The sequence below is a fragment of the Podarcis bocagei genome (assembly GCF_964188305.1).
Source record: "Podarcis bocagei genome assembly, chromosome: 3".
Classification (NCBI taxonomy): domain Eukaryota; kingdom Metazoa; phylum Chordata; class Lepidosauria; order Squamata; family Lacertidae; genus Podarcis; species Podarcis bocagei.
The window spans coordinates 50,904,005-50,924,598 of NC_138127.1; the positions used below are offsets into that span (position 1 = coordinate 50,904,005).

At 41.6% G+C, this 20,594-nt stretch overlaps 1 protein-coding gene and 1 long non-coding RNA gene across 3 annotated transcripts in view; one reads left to right on the forward strand and one right to left on the reverse strand.

The window, feature by feature from the left end:
- The first annotated feature begins 1,813 nt into the window (after nt 1–1,813).
- Nucleotides 1,814–20,594, forward strand: part of ADGB (androglobin) — a 68,308-nt gene continuing 49,527 nt past the window's right edge. The window contains exons 1-7 of one of the 2 annotated variants that reach the window (XR_014005856.1): nt 1,814–2,101; nt 10,149–10,326; nt 12,196–12,288; nt 13,345–13,416; nt 14,552–14,761; nt 16,160–16,299; nt 18,742–18,828. Coding sequence is in view for 1 of the 2 variants with exons in the window: in XM_081186273.1 (XP_081042399.1) it covers nt 2,028–2,101; nt 10,149–10,326; nt 12,196–12,288; nt 13,345–13,416; nt 14,552–14,761; nt 16,160–16,299; nt 18,742–18,828 (854 nt within the window). In the remaining variant the exon portion in view is untranslated. The remainder of the gene's footprint in view (nt 2,102–10,148; nt 10,327–12,195; nt 12,289–13,344; nt 13,417–14,551; nt 14,762–16,159; nt 16,300–18,741; nt 18,829–20,594) is intronic. The other variant, XM_081186273.1, reaches the window with a different exon arrangement.
- Nucleotides 4,445–17,578, reverse strand: LOC308582834. Its single transcript, XR_014005903.1, has 4 exons — nt 17,421–17,578; nt 11,349–11,470; nt 10,784–10,859; nt 4,445–4,594 (listed from the first exon to the last, which is right to left on the reverse strand). It is a non-coding gene; the product is annotated as an uncharacterized lncRNA (long non-coding RNA).

The following is a 20,594-nucleotide window of genomic DNA, read 5'->3' on the forward strand; positions in this document are numbered from 1 at the left end:
GTCAGACCCAAATCTCACCAGTCTTAATAAGAGAACCGGATAGGCTGCAGCTCTCTGTTGTGTACATTCAAGGCTGGTCCACATATGTAGCAGAACAAAGCTGTACTACAGGGGACTAGGGGACTGTGTATTTCAGACTTGTTTCGCTTTTTCCCAACACTGCTCTGTTAAACCTCTCTGCAAACAGAAAGCCAATGCAGTTGGACAAAAAACTTTCTCTCCGATGCATTGTCTTCTGCTTGCAGGATTTTTAGCAAGTACTCAAAAGTGACACCACTCACTTCTTGTCTGAAGTGGTGCATTCCATTCTGCTGTATGTATAGACCAGTCCTTCAGACGTAGTCCAGCTGGAGGGCCACAGGACCCCCAATCCTTGTAAATCTGAGTTACTTGAAAATCTGTTGCGTTTTAATGCCAAACTCCTTCCCCTGTAATGTTTTCTTTCCCTTATCTTGTTTCCAAGAACTATTTTGCTTTTACTCCTGTTTCCTTGAGTGTGTGCCTCACTGCTTGTACTGAGCACAACAGTTCATCTGGTAAGGTACTCCCAGGGCAGGCCCAAGGCATTTTGGCACCTGATGCAAACTGCAAAGCGGTGCTCCTTCCCTGCCAAGAAAGAAGAGGTGAGTGAAGAGCTACATCAAGAATAAGGGTGGGGAATAAAAATCTACCTAGGGATCTGCTGACCTGCAGATCCTGCTACCTGAGGTGGTCACCTCACCTTGCCTCATGGGTGGACCAGCTCTGGGTACTCCAGTATCATTATTCTGTACTGTAGGTCATAAATTTAAGAGTGGCTTCTGACACCCTTGTAAAAAGTAAAGGTACCCCTGACAGTTAAGTCCAGTCGCAAACGACTCGGGGGTTGCGGCGCTCATCTCGCTTTACAGGCCAAGGGAGCTGGCGTTTGTCCACTTCCGTAGACAGTTTTTCTGGGTCATGTGGCCAACATGACTAAGCCGCTTCTGGCGAAGCCAGAGCAGCGCATGGAAACGCCGTTTACCTTCCTGCCAGAGTGGTACCTACTTATCTACTTGCACTTGGATGTGCTTTGGAACTACTAGGTTGGCAGGAGCTGGGACCGAGCAACGGGAGCTTACCCCGTCTCGGGGATTCGAACCACTGACCTTCTGATCGGCGTCCCCTTGTAATGGGGCGTCCCCTTGTAATATTGCCACAATGATAGAGAGACATCACAACTATTCCGTCTCGAGATCTTCTACTTCTCAGATTAGGCTAATGTTAACAGATAAAATACTTGCTTTCAGTAACTCCTCTGGACATATAACTGCCTCCAGCAGAAAAGATGTACACCGTTGGGTTTTTCAAATTGTTTTATTTCTCGGACATTATATATGTTTAAGTTGAACTCCGCTCCGCCACCTAAATAAACAAACATTAATGCAGATTTGAAGAGCCGTCCCCTTCTCACTCTTTGTATTTATGAAGATATTCAACATGTTATCAAGATATGGACAGGCAGCGGAAGCACGATTTACGCAAGATGATATACAGATACTTGATTTTGTTCAGTATGCAATTCAATTGTATCTAAATTCCCTGAAAACACAAAGCCACACCGTCCTCTCTGCGCTCAGCTGCGCGTGAACCCCTTGCGCCTCCGGCTTTGTTCACTCGTCGGGCTTTTCGCCCAACAGCGTAAAAACACAAACGATAAATAAAAACAGGAAGTCAGGAGGCGCGTGTTATTATCTCTATGAACTCAGGGAGGCGTCCGTCTACCCGGCGGCAGCTCTATGGTAAAGAACATTCCCTATCTATTGTGCTTTGGAGGGAAGGTTCCGGACCGGAAGTGGGCACTGATGATTGCGAGGTTGGTGTGGGCGACTCAAACTTTCCGTGCTTTTTATTGTGCCGGAAGTACGGGATGCGTGTCACTCTATCCCCGTTTCTATCTCTGCGGCTGAGTCGGCGTCTCTTAGCAACGAAATGGACGCCGACGCGGCCGACGCCTGAGGGAGGCGAGCTAATGCGGCGGCGCTGAAGCTCGTCTAAGGGAGCCTGGCATGTCGAAGTTAAGCAAAAAGAAGGAGCCGGTGAAGAGCAACAACGTTCTCCAGACGCCCTTCCCCGCTAAAGAGTAAGGCTCCAATACCCTCCGCTTCTCAGGCGGCCCCCGTTCCTTGCGGGTTGCGCACAACTCGCCGCCTCTTTCAATGCATTTCTGTTTCTAAGGTTAAGGACTCGCTCCTGGAAGATGTGAAGCGATAATAGCTGGGAAGAGTGTTTCTGGGCGTGTGCAGAGTGCACTATCCTTGCCAAAGCAGTGTCTGGGGTCTAGGGAAAGGTTGAGTGTATGATGATCAATTTTTTTCTTCCCAGCTGCAGTTTAGCTATATCTAGCCATCAGCTACTCAAGTAAGTCTTGCCTGTGCTAAATGTTCTTGATTCTTGTGTACTTTGCGGCAGTCGGTGGCCTTGTTTTGATGCTTGAGGAACTGCAGCACCTGGGATTGGCTGGGACTCAAAACCTTAAATGATTCTGCGTAGATTGCTCATTTATTATCTCTCCCTTCCTTCAAGAAACTTGGGAAGGAGCTCATCGTGTGACATACACACTTCCCTTTCCCAGTCCTTAACAATAGGTACAGAAATCGGCCTTGGTGAGTGTGAAGGCTGAGCAGAGACTGAAGCTGGGTCTTTCCTCTGCAACCAGCCTTCCACTTTCTACTTTTCCTTAAAAAAATAGGTACTGTATCTTAGAAGTGTCAGATATTTTCCTTGTCTGGAATATGCAGACTTGCTATAGAAGTGTTGCTGTGCACCCAGAAAATGTAGTCTGGGTGGAATCCAACACAGGCAGGTTAGAGGCAGCGAGAGCAGTAGGGGTCAGGTAGAGTCAGCCACACTTAAAAGCAGTAGCTGTGTTTCCTTGTTTGCACAGATGTATGTTAAGGGCAGCATATAAAGTAGGAAGGAGAGGCTCCTAACTTCATTGAAATTGACTGGCAGTAGGCTCGGGACAGATGAAAGGAAGGACTATTTCACTCAAAACATTATTAACTTGCCGAATGTATTACCACAGAATGCAGTGATGATTGCTAGCATTGGAAGCTTTTTTATTACTAAAATTCATGGAGGATATGTTTATCAGTGGCTATTAGCTTTCATAGCTAAGGGTATCCTCCATGTTTGAGGAAAGTATATCTTTGAATATTGGACACTGATGAATTATACACAACAGGGAAGAGCTATTGCTTATACCCTCTGCTTGTGGATTCCAGGAAGTATTTGGTTGATGAACCTTTTGTTTAATGCAGCAGGGCTTTTTATGATTTCAGAACACTTGGGGATACATTTTGGGAAGATAAGGTTAACTGCACCTCTCTGTGTCTGCTGCATGTTTGCAAATAGGCTTTCCTCTTCACATGTTATGTGCACCCTGTTGGTACACAGTAAGCATACCTGCCGCAGTTAAGAGTGAATTCATACAAAATATGGAAGAACTGTCATCAGTTAATGGTGTTAAATGAGTGCTATTGAGATTCTGGGTACAGTACCAAATTGCTGGGTATTGTACTGTCTCTTTGGTTTAGTAAGCCTTGGATTTTCTTTGTCTTCAGTGATGTCTGTTTGCCTCTCTCACCACCGCTCCCCCTAATCAACTAAAAGAGGAGATTCCACATCAGTCTCCAGGAACTTCTGAATGAGCATATCAAGCTGTTTCAGCTGTTTCCTGGTAACTGGGAATTAAATAAGTTACTATATCAGAAAGCTCTCATACTTTTTTTGAGCCTTGAATACTAACGTCTTCTGATGCAGAAAGAAAGGAGTATAAGACTGCTTGTGTGGCCAGAAGACATGTCATGCCTACCTGAGAACTAACCATATTTACTGTTTTTTGGAAGGGCTGGAACAGGATTTCAACAGAAGTTGGCTAAACCAGTAGCTGATTGGTAATAATAGTTGTGCAGGGTCATGCTAAAGAGCCATCAATTCTAGCACTGTCAATTTGATGGTGGCTAGCCACATGCCCCAGCACAAGATAATGACAGGTATTCTCAGCAGCTGAGAAGTGTCAAATACACTTACAGCCATCATGGTTAGTGGCCACTGATAAGCAAGTCTTTGGGGTATTTATCCACTTTTATCCAGTTCATTTATTTACTAATACAGTGGACGTTTGGGTTGTGAACGTGATCTGTGCGGGAGGCACATTCGCAACCCGCAGCGCCACATCTGCGCATGCGCGGATTGCGATTTGGTGCTTCTGCGCATGCACGAGCGCTGAAACCCAGAAGTAACCCATTCCGGTATACTCCTGGGTTTCGGCTCGTCTGTATCCCAGAAACGTGCAACCTGAAGCGTCTGTAACCCGAGGTATGACTTTATAGCATAAAGAGGCCTCACCTATTCCTCTTGAAAAGGGTACAAAGGGGAAACCTGGGAATGAACAAGAAATAAAATGTAGTACCAAATATAATATAATTGTCTGCTTTCCAATTTTATTTTAAAAAGTAGAGCACACCCCACAGCTGGGCTCTATATATGTCCTGGGTCCCTTAAAAGTTCATCAGGCAGAAGTTTCTAAGCTCAGTTTCTTTGTTATAGATGGATAGTTTTACTGTCTTGTCTAATATGAAAGTGGGGAAGAAACCCTTAAACAAATAACCTAATGAATTTGGAGAAGTGGCAGGCTTTAAGCTGAATATAACAAAAACAAAAATGCTTGTTAAAAATGTAACCACAGAAGAAAAGGACGACTTAGAAAAAATATTGGGCCTGAAAATCTCTTCAAAAGCGAAATACTTGGGTATTTGGATCACCCCCAAGAACATAAACTTATTTCAGGATAATTACACCAAAACTTGGTTAGAGATTAGAAAAAACTTGGTAACCTGGAGTAAACTAAAATTAACATTTCTGGGTAGGATTTCCATTATAAAGATGAACGTGCTTCCAAAATTAATATTTTTATTTCAGATGATTCCGATACTGGGTGAAGCAGGTTGTCTCAAGATATGGCAAAGAGAAATTTCCAAATTCCTGTGGGAAGGGAAGAAACCTAGGATTAAACACCTGATCTTAATAGACATAAAAGAGAGAGGAGGCTTTTCCCTACCCGACCTAAAACTTTACTACGAGGCAGCCTGTTTCACCTGGCTAAAAGATTGGTGCACATTGCAGGATCCGGACCTCCTGGACCTGGAAGGTTTCGACAACCGTTGGGGTTGGCACACCTACCTAATATATGGAAAAGCGAAAATTCATAAAATTTTTACCAACCGTATAATAAGAAACTCACCCTTTGCTGTATGGGAAAAATATAAAGACCTGATGGAGCCTAATGTCCCGTGGTGGACTTCTCCAGTAGAAGCCATAGCAGTAAAACGGAAAAATACTCAGGAAAGCTGGCCAACATATAAAATACTTCTAAAAAATGAAGATAACCAAATAATTTTTTTTTAAAAATTGAGGAAATAAGAGAACACATTTCAGACTGGTTCCAATACCATCAGTTATTTGAAAAATTTAAATCTGACAAACAAAATGGGTTCTCAGTAGAAATTTCTCAATTTGAATCTGATCTTGTAAATTCTAAAAGAAAAACTCTTTCCAAAACTTACCGACTCCTCCTTGACTGGACAGTCAAGGAGGAGGAGGTAACAGTGGCAATGGTGAGGTGGTCCCAGGATATTGGCCATTCAATAATCATGGCCCAATGGGAAAATTTATGGAAGATCAGTTGGAAATTCACAAACTGTTACACAATTAGAGAGAACTTTCAAAAAATGCAACATCGATGGTATCTAACACCATGGAAACTTTCAAAAATGTATAAAAATGTGCCAAGTAATTGTTGGAAATGCGGAGACTCAGGAACATTCTACCATATGTGGTGGATATGTAGGAAAATACAGGTATTCTGGGAGAGTATCCATGTAGAACTGCAAAAAATGCTAAAGATCTCTTTCAATAAAAAACCAGAGGCCTACCTCCTGGGAATAACAGATTTGGATATTCCACAAAAGAGGAAGGGTATCTTTTTATATGCGACGGCGGCAGCAAGAGTTTTGATCACAGCAAAATGGAAGAGTAATGAAATCCCCTCTATACAAGATTGGATCCAAAAGCTGACAGAATATGCCGAATTAGATGGTTTATCAGAAAAGATAAAGAATAAATCAAAACAGGAATTTGTTTCTAAATGGGAGGTTTTTAAAGAATATCTGAAAAATAAATATAGTAGTTTAAATTCTGTTGCAGCATTCGAGGAACTTCAGTAATAGTTGCTAGGTTGATAGAAGAAATTAGATTTATTGAGAATAAGTTTAATTATGAAAATGTGTTTTGGCAATAAGTATTATGAATTTGAAATATGGAATAGACGGGAAGTTGGGTCTTTAGTGTTAAGACCAATAGATGTTTTATTGTTTGCCAAGAAAATTATGTGTCTATGGTTATTTTTGTACTTTGTGTGTAATTTTGTATTTGTGTTTCTTTGTGTGTGTTTTTGTTGTCATATAAATAAAGATTTTTTAAAAACAAACAAACAAATAACCTAATGACAACAACAACCAATCCTAACATTGTTCTGCAGATTGACCTTAGTCAAGTCACTGCTTATATATCCCAAAGGATATATATATATATATATATATATATATATATATATATATATATATGCAGGTTTTGGTGTTTTCGGGTATCTTCCCGTGTAAGAGTTGGGGTGTCTAGGCGACGTTTCGACGAGGTCTCACTCGTCATCTTCAGGCTGGTGCTTTCGGCTTCTTGTTACTAGAACAGAGCAGGATCTCAGTGTTTGAGTTCCTATAAATACTGTTGAGGGGGTGTGGTGTATAGCCTCCAACGTTCTGGGCAGAGAGGAAGTTCCCAGGTTATTGTGCCTTTTCTTCTTTTGTTCATTAATTACTTGAGGGATATCTTGAGTGATTTCTTGAGTGATATTCTGAGTACCACTTAGGAGGGTCATTAGGTGTGGATTAGTTGCTAAAGCTTTCGTGTCTTGACCTCTTGAGCTCAAGAGGTCAAGACACGAAAGCTTTAGCAACTAATCCACACCTAATGACCCTCCTAAGTGGTACTCAGAATATCACTCAAGAAATCACTCAAGATATCCCTCAAGTAATTAATGAACAAAAGAAGAAAAGGCACAATAACCTGGGAACTTCCTCTCTGCCCAGAACGTTGGAGGCTATACACCACACCCCCTCAACAGTATTTATAGGAACTCAAACACTGAGATCCTGCTCTGTTCTAGTAACAAGAAGCCGAAAGCACCAGCCTGAAGATGACGAGTGAGACCTCGTCGAAACGTCGCCTAGACACCCCAACTCTTACACGGGAAGATACCCGAAAACACCAAAACCTGCATTCCTGTACCCGTGAAAATCTACGAAAGCAAATATATATATATATATATATATGAAGTCTTTTACGAAGCTGTACTCGAAATAGCGTCAGGTAAGAGCAGCATATCACTCTTCTACTTTGACAAACCATCAGCTAAGCCTTCTGGCCCCAGCTGTCAGGAAATATTTAAGTTTAGTTACTGCTGAACTGTAGCTAGTATTTAAATCAAGAGGTTGATGGCAGCTTGTTGTCGTCTATTAAGTGACATTTTTAACTATAAAACTTTCAAAGAGGTCAGTTTCTTTCTCCTAGCTTGTTGGCATACGTCTGTATGCATAATATTGAATATGTAAGTCTGTATGTTAAAAATAAAGCTAAAAATTGGACTAATGAACACGCTTTTCCATAAGTCTGAAAAGCCCCAAATGCTGTAACCTTTCCTCTTAGAGATGTGGTTCCAGCCCTATGAACATTTGGTTGCCCTTTTCCACACATTTTCCAGCTCTACAGTATGTCTTTTTGAAGTAAATAAAGACACAAACTGTTATCTAAGGAGCTGTCACAATTCAATATAATAAGAGGAAATGAATTACCACCACCCTACAGACTATTACACAATGGGAAAATAATGGAAAATCTGCTTGTCTGCTATCTTGCACTTCACCTGCTTTGTTAATTTCTCTTGATGTTTGCCTTAGAGGTACAATAATGAAGACATGTTGAAGAAAGTAATTACTATGGTCTTTATAGACATTTTATGGAAATATATATACAGTGGTGCCTCGCAAGACGAAAAGAATCCGTTCCGTGATTCTCTTCGTCTAGCGGTTTTTTCGTCTTGCGAAGCAAGCCCATTGACGGATTAGCGGATTAGCGCTATTAGCGCTTTTAGCGGCTTATCTGCTGATCGGATCAGCTGATAAGCGGCTTAGCGGCTTAGAAAAGGGGGGGAGGGGGAAAAACCAGCAGGAACTCGCAAGACATTGTCGTCTTGCGAAGCAAGCCCATAGGAAATTCATTTTGCGAAGCACCTCCAAAACGGAAAACTCTTTCGTCTAGCAAGTTTTCCGTCTTGCGAGGCATTCGTCTTGTGGGGCACCACTGTATATTTTTATAGTAGGTACTTAGAAACTGGGATGCGGGTGGCGCTGTGGGTAAAACCTCAGTGCCTAGGACTTGCCGATCGCATGGTCGGCGGTTCGAATCCCCGCGGCGGGGTGCGCTCCCGTTGCTCGGTCCCAGCGCCTGCCAACCTAGCAGTTCGAAAGCACCCTCGGGTGCAAGTAGATAAATAGGGACCGCTTACTAGCGGGAAGGTAAACGGCGTTTCCGTGTGCCGCTCTGGCTCGCCAGAGCAGCTTCGTCACGCTGGCCACGTGACCCGGAAGTGTCTGCAGACAGCGCTGGCTCCCGGCCTCTAGAGTGAGATGAGCGCACAACCCTAGAGTCTGTCAAGACGGGCCCGTACGGGCAGGGGTACCTTTACCTTTACTTGGAAACTAGTCTGAATTCAACTAGTAAAATTCAATTGTTGGTACATTTGGGTTATTTTTTAGTTTTATTTTTTATTAGTCACTTGCTACCAAGGTCTCCAAGGGACTTACATTTAGGAACATAAACATAAATACATTATACTGTTAAAAAATCATATAAAGCATTAGCATTCTCATACATTCTCCATACCTTCTCATGCAGACACCTACAATTAATGCACCCTCCCATCCCCTGGATAACATCTGCAGGAAACTTTCAGCAGCACACTAGCAGCAGAACAGAATCAGCTCAGCTTTGGAAAAAGTGTTCACCTAGCACCAAAAATATGTCATGCAGACCTCACTGGGAAAAGTATTCCACAGATGGGAAACCACAGCTGAAATGGATATTAAGGTCCCATTGACAGCTCCTCAAAGGGTGAGGTGGTAGAAATGCAACAGCAGTGCAAGAGCAAAGTTTACTTCTCTGTGTAGGTGCAGACATTTAGTCGCAGCCCCAGTGAACATTTATATTATGTAAAGGATTCATTTGAGCTTGGTGAAGGGGTGATGTGCACTGTTTATCAATAAGGCACCCTTGATTATCAGACTGGCACAACGCTGAACAAACAATCTCACTTTGAATGTCAAACAGCTCAGAGGTATATGGCTCTTCAATTAGATGCTACTACTAGTAGAGTTTTCACTATTTCCCTGCCAACTGGCTAGTAGGCTTGGACAATAATGTCCCCCTCATTATTTGGGGTCATTTGTCTCCACAAAAGTTGCAGGCATTTTTTTAAGACTGGAGGGGGAGCAGTGTGTGTTTCAGGCGGGTTTCCTGATCACGCAGTAGAGCATTGTGATCTGTCTTGTTGAAACAAAACAACAAACAAAAAAACAACTTGCTGCTACTTCAAGTAGTGGCAGAGCTACAATAAGCAGCAGCCCAACAGCATTCTTCCTTGGGAATGACCAATGGGAATTGCATTTCATCATAGAATCTTTCCCAGGGTCATTCTAGGGAAAATAAAGATTTTTAAAGAAATGCTGTTCCCATTACTACAATACTCTTGTTTTGGTTGTAGAAATGATAATTGTTTATACTTTTTCTGAGGGACTGTGAGCTGTGTCAGTCATAAGGCACATATAATAAGCTGCTCAAATGATGTATTTCTTATCTCTTCATTTTATTTGAAGTGATAGTACTTGCATGGGGTTCAAAATGAAGATATTGTGCTTGCCAACAGTATGAAACTGAAATTAGAATAAGAAAATTTGGAAGTTGATTACCATGTAACTAACAGCAAGTTCTCTTCTCGTGCTCACGTTTTATTTCAGCCTTTGGGGTATTACTGGATCAGTCTCTAGTGTAAACCCTCAAGGTCCTTTGGGTGAGTCTAGGAAACCAAGATTTCCTATCTGGCCAGAATGGAATGAAGCAGATATCAATGTAGAGAAGTGGGATGCAGGAAAAGGTGCAAAGGAAAAAGATAAAGCTGGAAGAAGTCCTATTTTAGTAAGTTTTCTGTAGTAATCAGAAAAGTTCTTTCAGATTCATCAGTATTTGAGAATATGTATTAACCCTGTATCTTCTTAGGCACACCTTTTAAAGATTCATCATTGAATGAGTGCTCGCCATTCTAGTAATGCAACGAGGCTTTTCATTAAACTAATATTAAAGTTAAAAGTGCTTAGCTGTTTCTGAATCATACCTTAGCTCAAGCATTGCCAACTAGTGGTCACATTTTGCATTTTAAGAGAGTGATGTGGGCACCAGTCATAACACAGCTGCTGGTGGAAGCCAGCAAAAAGACAACCTCAGTGGGTGTCTCAGCACCCTCTCCTCCCTCTGTGTGCCCTCACGCCTCCCCTGAAACCACCAGGAGAACTCCCAGAGGATGTAGAGGAAGGGGAGCACTTCCCTGATAGAAGGACCTTGTTAGCACCTTCTGATCAGGATTGTGCAAAGTTACCTCTCTGCTGGTATCTTTCACTAAGAAGAATCTGCCTGTTGGGGAGGCTACATTATGGTGATGGTCCCAACTTTGCCTAGGTGGGCAGACAGCTGCTGCTGGAGGTTTTCCCACCAGCAGTAGAAGGAGAAAGTCTGTAAATGAGGCATTTCTGAGTGGGATCACCAGTAGCTTTGGATATGCTCATAGGGTCCAGCCAAAGTTAAGCACTTTTTGGTTGAACTGCTCAGATGTGTGTACATCTGTGTTATAACCTATATTAAAATCAGTAAGATTTAAAAGTTGAGCTCCCCAATTTTTGGCTGACCTTCATGGGCAACCAAAATATTGTGATCTCTGGGATCATACACCCTCCCCTAAGGGCCAAAGTCTTGTAACTGACTTGGTGCTGTGCTTTGAAAACCCAGTGTGAGGCTCTCAACGATTACTATCTGCTGTTCTCTCCCACTCCAAGCTATGAGCTGGAAAGCATTGAGAGGGATTTTACACATAGTAATAATGAGCTCCCACCCCATAACAGCTCCATGCAGAAGGGGTAAAGAGCCTTGTGCAACTCTGTGCTCACCAAGTGCTCCAAGTGACTGGCAAGCACAAAGCCATGCCAACATCCTTCTTCCTCTATCTCCGAGCTGTAGGGTGGAGGCAGAGACTTGTTTTCCAGTTCTTCCTCCTCTCTTCTCCCTCCACCTGCCATAGTTCCAGGACTGAGAAGAAGCCTGAGACCCATCACACTTCCCAGATCTATCTGTGTACTTATCTCAATGTGAGCAGCAAACAAAATAGTTTACTCCTGCTTAAAAGTATCAGACTTTGACTGGTACATGCCCCAGATTAATCATGATCATGATCATGATCGTGATGCTGGTGTTGATGATATTTTTCTGAATGGCCTTTTGCATGCGTCTCAAGGCAATTTACAAACATCATAAAACAGCGAAAATAATTTTGTGGACTGCACAAAGAATAGAAGATAGGTTTTAAAACAATTCAACATAAAACCCTAAAGCATCTGGAAAAGCTTGTCAAAACAAAAAATGTCTTCAGTTATTTCTGGAAAGTATAGATAGTTGGTGTCCTGAGTTACTGTGGAGCTATTTATGCTCTTCTAATGCTAGTCTTTTAATGCTTGTCTCTACAACACACATTGTTGCTTTCCTTATATGATTGTTGTTATGCTATCTATAAAAATTCAGAATTAAAAATAATTGATAGTTTCCATTTCATACAAGTGTTCTTTTATTTCTCTCAGTTGTTTAAGCTTTAGTTCTTGATCACTATTAGAATATTAGATATGCTCCTAAAAAAAGACTTGCAAGTGAAAAGTCTTCAACTTTTCTTTGAATTGTGTGTAATTGAATCTCTTCAGGATAAGCATAATATATATATATATAGTAAATGAATACTTTTTACAGCATGTCTTTGAAGATCCAGAAGGAAAAATTGAATTGCCCCCTTCTTTAAAAGTGAGTTTCTGGAGAAGGCCACAAGAATTCTTAGTCACTAAGGTGAGAAGATGTTTCTTATTTGATGTTTATTTTATACAGCAGAGTTGCTAACCCTGCACCCATTAGTACCAGATTAAGACTTTAGAAAGAAAGAAAGAAAGAAAGAAAGAAAGAAAGAAAGAAAGAAGTGTTCCCCTTCCTAGAAAGACAGTTATGAAGCAAAATATGCAGATAAGCAAAATATGCAGATATAATCAATTTCTGTGAAAAGAGCCAGCCTGGCTCTCTTGCCTGTCAATACTTTTAGCCAATGAGTGAAGTCAGAGGTGTGATTGATAAGTGAGTTGTTTGGACACCAGACAGCATGAATCCATTGAGTCCTACAGAGTTTCTGTTTCCTCCTGCCCTTTAGTGCACTTTTCCAGCTTGTGTGTGTGTTTTTTAGCCGCTCTGTTTATTTTGTTTTTCTGCCTGCCAGCCACATGGAGCAGGGGCTACTTGAAAGGCTCTTTTAAAATGTCTCTGTTGTGGTAGTAGAAAGAATGTGGGAATTGCCTGTCAGTCATTTTGCTGCCTGCAGAGTTGTAGTGGTGGGGGTTAGGGGGTGCCCATTTCAGAGTCATCATTATGATCATCACCATTTGTTCCTGCCTGTTACCAAGTTGTTTGAGTAGGGGAGAGCATAGTGCAATGGTAGAAACATAATTACAATCATATCCTCATACACCTCTAATTTTGAGACGCTTGTAGATGACTTTCCTCCTCAAACTTTGTCCAATCTGGGCCAGTATTATTTAACTACCCACCTGTTATCTATATTCAAAGGTTTTGCGGGTGTTTGCCTTCAAAACTTGCCTGACCAGTGTATAACAGTGGGGGGGGGGCATGGGAAACAATGAGAAATTGTATGTTATCCACTGATTATTTCACTAATGTCCAAACTCAGTTCAACAACAGTTCATCGGTCTTTTACAGAATTTTAGCACTGACTACTTTAAATTACCTTTCTTAACTTTCGATTAACGTGTTGTAGGCACTTATAAGTTATTTTAAGATTTTGAACATTTATAAGCGTTCATAAACATTTTAATAAAATAATTACAATTATCTTTTTAGGTGCCTGTGGTAGTGAAAAATGAAACATGGTTTGACCTTTTTTCAGCCAATGAACATTTAATGGGCAGTGAGGTATGTGTATGACCTCTTCTTAATTAAGAAAGCAAATTAATTGTGTAGATGAATGGAGGAGACTTTTGATGATGTCATAAAACAGGTAAAATGCCTTTGATAGGGCAGGGATGGCTCTACCATGCAAGGCGAAGTGACCTGTTGCAGGTGATGCCACAGAAGGAGGGTTAAATGAAGGAAAGAATGAGCACACTTACAGTTTCAAAGTGGTGTAAGCTACCTTGAGCAACTTTAAAAATGAACTGAGTTTAAAAAATCAGCTTGGGGGTAGAGTGCCAGCTGCTGAAGAGGTAGCTTATATGGAAAAAAAATATGATAACACATGGATTGAGAAAAATTTCCATCCATTTTAACAAGGGGTTTGGTGTTATAGGGAGCTACTGAAAGGGGAAAGTGGGGAGATCCAGGTGAATTTAAGCGCGTTGGGGTCTCATTGATGTCATTGGCTTAAGCATACGTACATTTGGATTGCACCTTACCTAGGAGTATGTTACCCTGAACCCAGAAAAGCTTGCTTCTGAGTAGGTAAGAATAGACTTGAACTGTTCATTAAGGAAGAGCTACATACTAGAATACCTTAGGCTGTAGTTAAAATTTACTAATCTGTTACCAGGCTGGATATCAAGTTCTTGGCCTCAGTCTAGAGACTGGATGCTGTTCACCCCCAACAACGTACAGGATCTTCCACTTTGTCCCCATGCACATATGATCCATGCTGTCAGAGCTGCTGCTGGTGAACAACTGTGTGGTGACAGGAGAGGAAAGGAGTCGTCTGTTTTCCCAGATGACAGGGTTCTGCTCCTTTTCCCTAACAAAATTCTTTTGCAAATGTATGGCCACATTTGGTTCCAGAACATGCTTGCTACTTTAGGGTGTATTTGTTTCAGATTATTTAATACTGACACACCACCGGCTGTGTGTGATCCAGGAAGAGATCCCGCAATAAATTCATCTGGAAAAGTGTTCCCTGCTTTATTTTGATTTTTCTTCTGTTGCATTGATTGCCTACTTTTATAAAGGCCTGGTGTATTTCATTTTAAAGTAGAGTTAGGCTATATATGTATATGTGTATGTATTGTGAACAAAACTGACTTCTGTTATTTCCTCCACCACCCAAAAAAACCCCTGACTTCAGCTGATAAGATGGATAATAAGTGAAATCTATGCAGTTTGGAAATTGTATAATGCACCTGCTTTAAGTCCTGATCCTAAAGCTAATGCAAATGAAGCACCTCAGCATTTGTGGAAGCCATGGGAACATATATATTCATTATGTAAAGCTATCAAGGGACATATGCCATTGTACAATAGCTATGGAAAATATGTGGTAAAGCTTTATTGGATGGTAAGTATGCATCAATCTTTTTGGTATATATTATGCACATCATTTATTTTACACAGGTTGCAGTCCTGTTGTGGGGAGGGGTGGTTGAAGGCTGAAAGCCTTTGAGCGGCCTCATCCAAAGGCTTAATGATCTTTCGCTGGAAGGGTGGAAGTGAGGTTCTTGCACTCTTATGTCCTTCTCCAGTTTATTATTTTATTTTACAGTTTTCCTTTCATTAGTAGCAACAGCTCCAAAACTGGCCTGGTTTTCTTGGTTTGCAGGGGTGGGTGTGCCAGAGAATTGGACAGGCTAAGAATCCTTGGAATCAGTGCCTTCCCCCAGCACACACCCCTTTCATTCCTTTCCACACAGAGGCTGTGGACACTTCTGCAATGACAGGGAGGGGCCATATAGGGTTGGATCTTTCTATGTCTCCCTCAGATCTGACATGGTCTGCAGAAAGGGAAATCCAGTGCTTCCTATAGCCTTGGGTTGGGGAAGCTACAACTCTCCAGGTGTTACTGGACTGCAACTCCCATCAGCCTCAGCCGGCATTGCCAATGATTTTAATAAATGAATGACAAATATTGAACCAAAATACTGACCAGTATATGATGCATGAATATAAAGAGATAGCACAGGCTGAAACAAATTTCTATCTCTTCAGCAAGAAATTATACATTTTAAAATTTAAGCTGTGCCCACAAGCTATTCTAAACCCAACATTAAAGCATATAAATTATAGTAACATTTGAAATAACTAAACCATTTGATGTTAAGGAGAAACCACACTTAGGTGAATGTAGATTCAGGCCGATACAATCCATGTATTGAAAAGGAGTGCAATCCCATATGTGAGATGTCCTATATATACAACAAGGAGGAAATAATTCTCCCTTGTGCCAGATGCTTTGGAAAGTTCCAGAAAAGTGGATTCCTAATATATTGCTATGGAAGCATAGCAAGCCATTCCCAAAGTACCAGAACATTCCAATAACATTCTCCTTCAATGGTTGTTCAGTGGCATCTGAGTAGCACACTTTGTCCCACCCCATATTTCCACTTCATATGAGTAATAACGATAGATGACAAACTGCTTTTATCATTATGCTTTTATAAGATGAGAACGTTCCAACTAATCCTTTTAAGTTCTGAGAGGATAGTTTTGCATTGGTGAAAACCACGAGAGCTGACAACTGAGGAATAGCTCATCAGTACCCTGCAAACAATTTCGAAAGTACTAGCTGTGCTGCTTTCCATTGTGCAGACGGAATCTACTGGACTTTCATATTTGCTCTCCCTATTTATTAAAATTATCTATAATGAGGGTCAAGTTCTTGGAAGGTCACACAGGTTTTCATGCTGACACAATTTTTCATTGCCACCTAATCACATTTAATTTCCTTTTTCTTTTGCAGGGGAGCTGGCGAAAGATCATTGTGGATGACAGCATACCTTTCAATGAAGACAATGAGATGCTGCTTCCAGTAACAACCTGTGAAATTGAACTTTGGCCATTGATATTATCCAAAGCCGTAATTAAACTAGCAAACAATGAGTATGTTTTCTAAGCTTTGTGTCTGTTTTGAGATCAAAATAGAGCGATGGGCAACAAAGCTAGAATTTAATACATAGGGTGGATGCTTGTTTGTTAAGAATGAATGAATTGATAGGGGTGCTTTTTGAACCCTATAAAATATAGTAAACAAAGGAAGATCCTCAGCTGCAGCCAAAGTCAGTGGGTATGTTAACACATAATATGCTAAGCCATAGTTTAATGCTACATGGATGAGCCTGAAATGTCTGACTTCAGCATTAGCTTACATCCTCCCTGCTTTTCTCCTCTTGCACATCTGGGAGGAGGACTTTGCCAGAGTTTAGTCCTACTTTTAAAGAATCCCAGCTTATTGTTAAACCAAGATCACTGGTTTAAAACAAACTGGTTAGTTTTAAGAACTGAGCTTCATAACTCATGGTTTGAAATTGTTTTCTTCTGAAACTTAACCAGAGTTTGTTTTAAACAGGAACTCTGGTTTGAACATTATGATAAACTGGGATTCTTTGAAAGTTAAACTTGGCTCTTTCCAGCTGTACAGGAGAGGGAGAGAATGCAGTGCAGTAGCTTAGATCTTTTACTCAGACTTGTTCAGGCTCATCCACATAGCAATAAGCCATGGTTTAATGTCACATGTAAATGCAACTGGATTAGATTTACATTAATGAACAAACACTTTCATTTCAATCCCACAGAGGCCCAGGGTGTCCTTGATTTTCCCTTCCTTCTGCTGCAATCTCCTGTACCCCACTGAACACCTTCAACTGTCACATGAAGCTTTTTGAAGTAGACATGAAGTTGTAGTAGGAAGAATGAAGTGGGGAAACCCTATTCCATTTTTGGAACTCATTTTGCAGTTGTAGATTCTAAGGCTCTGTTTTGTTAAGGAGGTATTTATATTGTACCCTTCAGTCAAAAAGGCTGCCAAAAGGACTCTTTAAAAAAACAACTTTAAGATGGTCCCTGCCCTTAGGTTTATGATCTAAAAAGATGACACATGAGGAAAAAGGAGTGGTCGGGGAGTGAGGTGGAGTGGGAAAGCAAACTGGAGCTCAATTTGTAACATTTCAGTTCTTATAACTGTTATAAGATTCTGTTTGTGTAGAAGAGCAGCATCTACTCACAGGTGTCAGAGGCAGTTATGGCCAGGGCTTTCTTCACCAGAAGCACTCCTCTCCTCCGGTCCAGGAGCAGGACTGCTGAACAATATGCAGGACAGAGCAGCTTCTGCCACCGTTCTTCCCTAAGGAAGCTGCCGTAACTGACTTGATGGCAGTTGGAATCCTCTCGGGAGGGGGCTTGATGGAATTATTTCCCTCTTCAGCCAATGTCTGTGGCAGCATGGGGGCTATAGATCTGGTTTCTCAAAACCCAAGGCCACCCAAACAAGGAAATGCTAGGAAGGTTGGGAGGGGGGGCGGGAAAGATTCAGGGTTTTAGGAGGGCATATGTTATAGAGCTCACTGCATTGTAGATCATGAATTGCGTTGGCAGTTGGAAAGCTAACACAGCAACTAACAAAGTACATTTGCATTGCAACCCTACATATTGGTCTGTTTGACCAATAATTCTATAACTTTGTGTCTAGCACTTTCAGTTGCATAGCTTTGGAACAAATATAATGAAAAAATTAAAGAAACGTAGATGTTATAGCAGCAGAATTCCACCTCCATTGTGAGAGGGCAGTATTCCTCTGAATTCCAGTGTGCTTCCCACATGCTTCTGAATGGCCACTGAGAACAAGATGATGGATTAGATGTGCCATTGACCTGAACAGCAGGCTCTCTTTGTGTTCATACGTTAAAATTTTACTGAGATGTAGAATGGCAATTTTAAATAGATTTATAGATGGACATTTAATATGGAAGCATGTCTTTATTGTCATGAAAGTTTATGGCTCAAGATAAATTTTCATTTTTCAGACTAGCTAGCTAACATAAGTTTTCCTTTGGAATTTGTCAACTGAATTTGTTCACTAAGTTACAGCAAATTGTGTTGCCAATAAAAAGTTACTGGCCATGGTTTTTGTTCTAATTTCTTCAAACCAGGCTTCCTCAACCTCGGCCCTCTAGATGTTTTTGGCCTACAACTCCCACGACCCCTAGCTAGCAGGACCAGTGGTCAGGGATGGTGGGAATTGTAGTCTCAAAACATCTGGAGGGCCAAGGCTGAGGAAGCCTGCTTCAAACCTTTGAAAGCTTGAACTGCTTAATGCTTCATTCCTATCTGATGCTATATTTTGTTTCTGGGAAGATAAGATAGGAGGCCTGTACCCCTCTGACTGCAGCTGTACTGTGAATTGATTTGTGAATATTCTTGTTTGCTTGCAGTGGAAATTATATATGAAATATGAAGAATTTGGAAGGATATGAGTGACTGTTGAGACAGAATTAATATCTGAATAGAATACTGATCTGCTTATATGCATATTTGTATTTGTTTTAGCATAAATGATGTAGGAAAAAGGGAGCTGGGGGAATTCACAGTTCTACATGCACTTACTGGATGGATACCAGAAATTATTCCTCTCCAGTAAGTTCCACTTTTATATGCAGTTCCTTCAGCTTTGCGTCCCGTATACTTGGTTGATCTGGTGTTTGGGGTGGGATGGGGTGAACAGATACACAGTATGACTCAAAACTTAAAAGCAGTCAAAATCAACTGAACTCTGTGATTTTTAAAAAAAAACACTTAAAAGATCATAAGTTGATTGTTGCTGGGGTCTTTTTCTTGTCTTCCTTTCTGTGTGCTCGATACTCACTCGCTATTTAATCACTTTATGTCTCCTTTAGTGAAATATTATCTTTTAAAATGGTTGTACACATCTTTTATTTGTTGGGTTTGTCTGGTAGTTAATGGTGACTATAGGATTCTAGCCTAAATGAATTTCAAATTCACACTTACCTGGGAGTTAGACCTGTTGAACTCAGTAGGGCTTTCTTCTGAGCTAATATACATTGGATCGTGCTGTCCAAGGATGTAGGGGGAAACTATGTTTCATCGTATCAAATGATCCTTTTAAATATCTAATTTTGAAACTGCTTGGTTTAGTGTTTTTTTGTTTATGTTATTTCTGAATGAGTTTTACAGAGTAATCCTAACCTTCTGATCTGTGCTGCTAGAGAGAGTTAAGATAAGATGATGTCCCTCCACCAGTGGAGGACTCCATTGCTGCCAAAAGTGCAGGGGGTTGAAAGGCTGTTTGCAGCAGTTAGTATAGGGCTCCAAAACATAGCCTTATAGAATCATTAAGAGCGTGGGGCAGGTATAATGCAGAACCAGCCATAGATCCACTAGATGTAAAGCTGCTTTATCCCCTGAGGGGAGTGCCAGCATAGAGTCCCTCAACAGTATCAGCCTAGAGCCAGCATTGCAAAAAACAGATTGACTGGCTCAAGTGGCAAGACTTGGGCATATGGCCATTGTTCCACCACTTTACTCCCCTGGTTGGGGTTGCTTTTGCTTTGTCCCTTACCTTTTGGCAAACTGTTATGCTTGTCTTCGTTAGTTATTTTCTCAGTACTCTAGGGAAAAAAAACTAGGTTGCATTTCTTTTCAAGGAGTGGATACATTCTAGATGACACTAGGTTCCAAGAGTGACTAGAACGGTTCCGGTGATAACCAGACTATTTAAATGGTAGTAATGACCGCTCCCCGCTTAAAACGGGGGGCGCCCTTTGCGTAGACGCGCGCAGCCCTGGATCTGGAGCGGCCCCATCAGCATAGGCTTGGCTTTGCCTTCCCTCAGGTGGGATACCTGGAGGTCCCCGCCTACCTCAGTCAGTTGTCCAATCCCACCTGGGGGAAGTGTTGCCAAGGAGACCAGGCCAGGTAGGGGGAGGGATTACCTGCCCACACAATAGAGGGAGGATCTTACCTGGGAATCCTCACTTGGCTCCAGAGCTTCTCCCACCCTACCCACCCTCAGTTAATGTCTTCCTTTGCAGGTTAACTTTTCTTCATAGGTTTTGCAGGTTAACTTTTCTTCACAGGTATGCGGGCGCTGCTACAATAAGGTCGCTGTTAAAGGGCTGGAAAGGAATTTCCCTGCATTGGCAGGTTTCGCCTTTCCCGTAGCAAAACGTCACAACTTTGGCGGTATCAGGCCTTGGGCGGAATCCTTTAGTCCATCTTCCTCTTTGTGGCGGCAATACCAGGGTTCCCCGTTAAAGGGGTTTCTGAAGGGAGGCTTTGACCGTATGCTTCTCCCCTGCGGCGGCGGCGTAACGGGGGCGGCTATCTCTGCTTGAACATATGTTCTCCAGAGCCGGCCCATCCCCCCCACACACACTGGATAA